Consider the following 7,943-nt stretch of genomic DNA (forward strand, 5'->3'; position numbering starts at 1 on the left):
CCCCCCCCTGATACGTGCACCTTAACGACAGTATTGTCGAAAAGGTTAACGGAGTGGCATGCGCGGAATTGAACACGTGTGTACCTATTCGAGTGGTAAGGCAGAACCGATTCTAAATCGATCATCAACTTGAGAACGGTCAGTGTTCGGGTTTGAATGTCTTGCATGCGGCGGAGATTCGAGAGACGTAGCTACGGGGAATATTCGAGCAGCGTTCAGAACGCATTCTAGTGACTATTCCTGGCCAAAGTGCTGGATAGTCTCCTTTGAATTGGTTCCTCGTGCTGGCGAAGGACTATCGACTCGAGTGAATAAAATCATTTTCAACTGTGAACCAAGCACACTACGTCATTAGGTATACGTCTTGATATATGTATACCTTAAATCCACTATATGTATGCATAGGGTACCTACATTACAAACCTAATCCTAATCGCTGACAGTTTCCCTCCAAGACGATCTTACTTTGCTTAATTACCCATCTTAAACGCGCTGCGGCATCTCGTACGAATTTCAAACCTGGTATTACGTAATGTATTACTCAATATATCACACTCGACAATTTCAAGCATCAAGGCTCACCATTTACAAAGCATCGCTAAGCTCTTTACGTAGGCTTGACACGATGGCGATATTGCACGTGCTTGGCACGGATTCGCGCGTTGCTCCAGTATTCCATTGGAAAAACATCTACAGCATCGTCTACGTTGACGTAACTAAGGAGTGTGTATAGGATGTGCTGTAGTGTTTCGAATTTTTTGGAAATTTTTCTCATCGCGTTGATATACCATTTTTTTTATTCATACTATACTACCATGAAATTCTTTCCTTAAGAATTTCCTATGACTCTTGGCACACTCTTGCGGGTGCAAAGTGAAGCTTCAGAGAGAAAAGCGACAGGCACTACTACGGTTGGGAGGGAAATGAAAGCAGAGCGGGAAAGGGACTATTTAGTAGATTTATTTCACTGTTATGATACCCCTGGATCCACTCGAATAAACTGCGGTACTAACCGTAACGTTCCACTTGATATTTACAAAACTCAAGCAGTCCAATTGGTTCCGTTGCGCGAAATCCCTTTTGGTACTGTACGCATATTACGGATCCCGGTACCTCAATAGCCAGTCTCAATTAGTTATACCTTTTTCGCAGGATCCCTGCCCTATCTTAAATCAACCGAAAAAAGGTTCACGACTTTGTAGTTCAAGGAAGCACTCTCTATGAGATAAGATTACTAGGGACGTAAAAGAGGAGAGACCATCTATATTGTATCTTTATGCTTGCTTGCTAATGCCATGAGCCAACACTTTTCTGCGTGTGTGTATATATATATATATATATATATATATATATATATATATATATATGTCCTTATATTGTTACACGGGTCGAGACTCGCTTATCGATCAATGCATCGCCCTTGCGAATATCGGTAACGGGTCATCGTATAACGATATGATACGGTGACGTAACGGGTGTGTGATAAATCGCGCCGATGCTACGTCCTCCGCTCATCTTTATAAATGACGAGGTGAATTTGTGACGCGGGCCCGTCCATTATGGCAATCCCGTTTCCTGGACGGATCCATCGTCTTCTGGAAAAAGCTAGGTCCCAACGTCCTTCCTATATATACGCCGACAAGCACATATATAGTTTCTCTTATATTCTCATTCACCAACTTTTACCTCAAGGGACTCGCGCGCATCTTTTGTCTGACGTTATGGGAAATTTCGTGGTTCCATTTCGAAAATGGTACGAGAAATTTTTTCCTTGAACAAGTTATAAAAATTGTAGGGCATATTGCGAAGTGAGTATATAATCCATATGTATAGCTCACCTGGATAAGCAGCGTGCCCTATCGTTACCAGGCAACCCTGAGGTGATAAGATAAGAATTATCAAGTACCACCTCTTATACTCTACTGTATTGTCGTGCGGTCAAGCAATATGTATAGAACTTATTACGGAATATATTATGAATAAGTATATATTTCCAAAGCACGTAACCTTTAAAATCCAACAGTGAGAAATGGTCTTCGGGAACGAATGCATCTCCAGTTACGACTATTTCGGATAGTGCTATTTATAGAGGATTTCTTTGCGGGCAGAGGCGCTGAAAACCTCAAGAAGAATTCCTGCTGGCTCGCCCGTCGAACGGGAACAACAAGCAGAGTACCGATCCGTCTGACTTGCGGAATTTACGAGAGCTTCCGAGGAAGATTCTTTTGGTCGTTGGTACGTGACGTTTAGCAACCTGGCAAAAGCTGAGGACGTTTTGATGGCCCGTGGATAACCGTTCGCTATATATATACGCATACATGCATACGTATATATGCATAGAATGGGAGGTGACATTTTTTTTCTTTCATTCATTATCTACGATTTATTTTTGATGGTCCCGTTCGAATTCACGAGTCCGAACGAACGATTGCCGATTTAAAAAGCAGTTCCGATCCTAGAACGAAATAGGATAGGGCTGCCGTCAGGGAGGAGCTTGTGGCTGGGGTGGTCGTCACTTAGCAGAGAGTGAGCTTGCGCTGTCAGCCAAAATAAACAGAATGTCACGGGTATAAATAAAGCTCCTTCCTTTTCCCTCGTACCCTCTCGCCCGCGGTGGCCATCGCTCGATGCACGCCACCTCCGTGGCAGCTCTCTTATCAATGTGTTTCGTCTCTAAAATGCTTTTAAAACCGTCCACGTCCGTCACACCCACATGCGTCACTGGCCAAAATAACGTCTCCGACGTTTTAACATTTGCTCCACGTCTGCCCACACTCGTCAGTTCGATTGAGGACAGACAGTCGAAAGTCAATGACAACGCGAATTCGCGTTACTTGAGTAATAATGACGATCGAAAAAAAAGAATCGTCAACGACGAAACCTTCGGTAGCGAAATGTCTGCCAGCGAGATATTGCCAAATGGAATTATTCAGGCACATTACAAAAATCAATATTATTCCCAAACAGGTTTTTTCAATAATGTGTCTCTCTAGCAGGAGGATTATCTTAAGGATTCGGAAAAAAAAACAAAATTCAAAATCAATAAAAATCGCCTGTACCCAAGGCTATGTGCAATGAAGAATTTTTCAATGTGGCGGATACTTCTTCGATAACCGGATACCTATATCGCGTCCTATAATGAATTCTCCTCTCGGAAAGGGTTAACGAAGTGGAAATTACAATCAGACCGGAGACTTAGTATCGGCAATTGAAATGGAACACGCGGTTCCCGTAATTCTCTCGTAACTACGCACGTAAGGAGCGATAGCGCGCGTATAAGGCGAAGTCGTTAATATTTCATTAACATTGTTCTAACGGAGCCTCCATGTGCTTTACGTGCGCTTTCTCGTATTTTATTGCCCTGCTGAACGAGAGGGTCGAAAACACTGCTCGAAGGTACGTTTCTCGTAAATAGGTAGAGCAGTAGCAGTGTTGGATTTCCTTAGCGTTTCTTTTTAACCCCCTTCAGTGATACCAGTGACACTTACTCCCGATACTCGTGATAGTATTTTTCTCTGGAATGCTTTTTGTTATTCGGTCAAGAATCAACCCCGTCGGGTGGAGGGAAATGAAATTACTCGAAAGAAATTAAGTTCGACGATCGAATCTCTAGCGGAGGCAAAAAAATGGTTTAGTCGATTGTACAAATAAAAAGTGTCAATAAAACGATCAGAGAGATCTCGAATTTAGTACGATTTATTAATTGACATTTTCAAACAATGCACTGTTTCGCCTAATTGATTGCATCCTCGTAACAGTGAAGTATACATTGTGTTTGGCAAATATGAATGAAACAATACGAATACTTGTTTTCCATTCGTCGCGTTATCGTATCGTTTAATGATTTTTTTTCTTTTTCTTTTTCCCTGTATCAAGGTAAATCGTGTGGAACAAAAATATTTTGCGTAACGAGGAAAATCGAAACTTTAAAAAAATTATTTTTCTCACTAATCACGCGTAGACGCTTTCTCTATTAACAGTTCTACGAAACGGTTGGCGCTTCTATGTACGTACACAGCTATGAATCTGTATGGTGCGCAATACAAAAAAATATTTTCCAGAGAATTAAATTTCAAACGTACCGGCAAAACTCGTTGTTTGTAATACATCAAAGGAATGTATGATGAAATATACCGTATATCAGTTGGCGAATTTTGTTTCTCCTGCAATTCCCTCTTTTATGAATACGCAGTATTTCCGGATGATTTTTTCATCGTTCCCTCTGAAGAGTTTTCATTCATCTCTACATTTTGTATATACACCAAACGATACGGAGGGAGTTTTTGGGGGTTGGTAGAAATGAAGAATACCAATAAGTCGCATATGTCTTTATGGTATTCCGTCGTCGTGGAAACGATGCTTCACCCTCCTCCGCTTTTACCATTTCCATCGCAACCGTCTCTCTGCCCTGGCTTGGTTATATCTTCTTTGACTACGCAATCTCGACAACCCTTTCAATTCAACCAATTAATTAGTACTTAATGAACTTGCTTTGAACTGCATTCTATGCCAAAGTTACAAGCGGACTTGCGTACTATGGATCACCGCGCGAGAGAAACGCGTTACAGCATCCGGTAGGCGAACGCGAATCCGATACACCCTGAATATATTTACAGTGCGAATAACAGCGAGAGGAGTTTATATTTCGAATCGACCGACACTTCTGACACAAGTTCAAAATTCCAATCAAGCATCAATTAATGCCTCTGATGCACCAAGAATGTTTTACCATATATAATTCAATGAAAGTTCGAGTGCTGTACTCACCATTTCTGTTTTCGCTGTCCGCTGGTTTCATCTGGATCGGATGATGCATCTGTAAATAAGAAATACACGTATTAACAACACTGTATACGTTCTCCTTTCTTCCTACGTAAATACATACAATGAATAGCATACGCAGCAAAATAAATCTGATCGTGATTAAATGTGAAAAAAAATATCTTACAAGATAAATCGAATTATCTATGACAGTTCTAAAATTGCAATTAAAAGCAGTAGGTATCGATTATCCTCTCGTTACTTCACTGAGATTTTCGATACATATGAATACGAATAACGACGAGGAATGAGCGATTCGCACAAATGCATTGAAATTGACGACACCAATCTAGTGACGTCCTGCACGATTCGCGAATTCTAGTGAATTCTAATTTAAGTTAGTTGCATCGAGTCACTAGTGTTTTCATCCCCATAGCCACAGTGTTACCAATATAGGCCAAGCGAAAAATAGGATAATCGGAGAGTTCCACGAGACTAATGATTAAATCAGAAAAGAGTACACGGAGACCCTTGCCTAGGTCAAGGTCCAACCTGACACTTGGTCAGGCATAATGTTGAATCACGTTGACTGATGTAAACAGTGTTAATTACTAGGTCGCTCCCTGTTAAGGGTGGCCTATCGATGCCGTCACGCCATCAGCAACTCACCCTTACTAAAGAGTATACCACTGGTATCGTTTACCTACTCAGCACGCACTCTGCTGGCTATTTTCTTTTCTTTTTCTTATCACTCTCTTCCCCATCCACAGCCCGAACTCTCCTTCGCTTTTCTATTCCCTGCAGAATCTCGTATATTAGATACGTCCATTCCCGCAGGCTCTTTATTGGTCCACGAAATTGAATGGCCTCTACGAAGATTCGTATTCCGTAGGAATTTTCCAAGTCTATAGGGTGGCTTTGCGAATATCGAAGTAGGACATTTAGGAATACACCTGGTGTACAAAGTATGCCTGTTAATCCTACCGACAATGTCTTAAAGTGTCCTGGGTGCAATCGCCGCGCCGAACGTTGACGTCGCTCGTTTCATCTAATTCCCGACAATGTCCGTGCTCGTCGCGGAAACTGGTTCAACGGTATTATAAACCAGGCTGCGCGTAACTACGCGCGAACGTCCGTGTAATACGCGTGTCGTGCGGCTTCACGTAATTTATCACTGGCATAGCTAACCGTCTTGGCATGAATTGTGTGGACTAGACGTATGGTGGGGGACGCGGCGTCTTAAGGTGTCGCAATCGAGAGTACGATTTCGTGGGATATAAGGTAATACTGTACATAGGGTGTGGAACTCTATTTCTATATAAACTGTGACGCGATTTTTCGATTTACGGTCACAAGGCGACTCCAACAACAGATTCAGATAACGTTCTCGCTTTCCGGCTCCCTTCGAGTCGCCACTCTGCTCAGAAGCTACGCTCTCGGGTTGATCCGTACAGTTCCGCCAATGCTCTCGGAAGATTTCGTTATTGTTGAGTTGAGGTCGAGGTGGTCGAATCTGCCGTGGAGAGATAGCCTCGACGTACCGAGTTGCCCGGCAGAGGAGAGTACCCGACGGAGACGTCTCTACGGACCGGCAGAGGTCCGTCCCAGATACCAGCACCCCGCTGGAGAGTGGCAAAGGGCTGTAGAGCGGGCGGAGATAGTTTTGATACGGTTAAGGGCAGGAGAGGAACCTCCTGACCCGAGTTAAGGATGTGGTGCCCCATGCCTTTGCGGAGCGGTCGTGGAGGATCTTCAAAAGTTACGTACCGATTTCCTAAGGAACGCTCTCGATTTGGTTTAAAGGGACGACTCGAGGGAAATAGAAGAGTTATCGGCTATAAAGATCTCGACCGATCGGAATTATTAATTCTCGAATTTGGCTATTGTCAAAGCAGTTTGTCTCGGGGCACCGACCGAGGTGTCACGAACTACCTCGCGCTCCCGTGATATCTGTTGCTAGTTTTTCTAGCTGTGTTTCGATACGGGATAGAGAGTTCTCGCTCGTGTAGTTCTCGCGTTGCTCTCGCGATATCCAGGAAATTCTATGGATTCTCTGTGAGTGTTCCGGAGGTGTAGTGCTGTGCCCCAGTGCAGTGCCCATTCAGGTGTTCTTTGGATACCGTTCTCGGCCTTCACGGATCAACTGCACCAGCTTCAGCGAGGACTCAATTTATTAATTGGCGAAGGGATTTAGACTTGATACTTCCGATTCGTTCTCTTACGTTCTCGATCGGTTGCTCTCTATATCTCGCACTATTTGCCTGACTCTTACTCCGACACTCTCTACCTCAACCTAGTAGCCCGAACGGCCGTGCATTTCCGTAACCGTCCGCTCCCGTTCGTGACTCCAGTTGCATTTTCTGATTTCACGCGACTCGGAAGATCAGCATCTACGGTTGCGTTTCTCGATTTCAAGCGTCCACAAAAATCGACAGGATCCGTTAAGTTATCGCATTATCTGACAGGGTCCATAAGAGATCTCGTTTTGGCTGAGTTGGGCCTGTTCCACCCCATCTCCCAGGTCATACCGGCTCGTCAGTTCCCAGTGAAAACAGATTTGGCTGGCGCCCGCCTGGCTTGCAGATGCGTCAGCGAAGGGTGGACGGCCGAAGGTAACGTAGCTTGGTTCTCGAAGATAGTTTGTTTTCGGATTTTTCGCTATCGGTGCTGAGTTAAGGAAAGGTACGTTACAAAACATATGCGATTCATTCTATGGCGCGTATGATAGAAGTACGGACGCCACTGCTGGATATGTTTATAGGGGGCCCAGAGGTGACGTAGTGAATTTACTACACGAGACTTCGTGCTAGTAAGTCAGGCGAGTTTGGCATTGCCGACTAGACCCACTCGTTTTCTGGCTCTGGGTTATTTCGCGTATTGCAACGTAGCCCGCATCAAGTTCATATCTATGCTAAACACGAACGCGTTTGGTTTTAGTGGCTTCCCCCCTATAGTAACCTTATACCCTGGCCGATCTCGTACTTTTGTATAATGCTCGCCCACTCCGCCCGACATATTGCCCATGTTCACGGATTTATGCAGATGCCCCAGGATAAAAACGCAAAGATGCATAATGGCGTTGAGCCTGTTGTTACGTCACTGCGGAGTACCGAGGAGCGGGAAAATGACGGAGAAGGAAGGGGATGGAGGAAAGGAAGAAAAGGGGTGGTTTAGAGGGGGGA

General features: G+C 44.0%; 1 protein-coding gene across 32 annotated transcripts in view; it reads right to left on the reverse strand.

Annotated features, from left to right (window-relative positions):
- LOC107273178 (CUGBP Elav-like family member 1-A) overlaps positions 1-7,943 on the reverse strand; it is a 225,175-nt gene that overhangs the window by 29,717 nt on the left and 187,515 nt on the right. For all 32 annotated transcript variants that reach the window (XR_003061488.1, XR_003061486.1, XR_003061487.1 and 29 more), the window contains one exon: positions 4,768-4,816. Coding sequence is in view for 28 of the 32 variants with exons in the window: in XM_025090467.1 (XP_024946235.1) it covers positions 4,768-4,816 (49 nt within the window). In the remaining 4 variants the exon portion in view is untranslated. The remainder of the gene's footprint in view (positions 1-4,767; positions 4,817-7,943) is intronic.

The sequence above is a fragment of the Cephus cinctus genome, unplaced genomic scaffold (genome assembly GCF_000341935.2).
Source record: "Cephus cinctus unplaced genomic scaffold, Ccin1 Ccin1_scaffold1474, whole genome shotgun sequence".
Taxonomy (NCBI): domain Eukaryota; kingdom Metazoa; phylum Arthropoda; class Insecta; order Hymenoptera; family Cephidae; genus Cephus; species Cephus cinctus.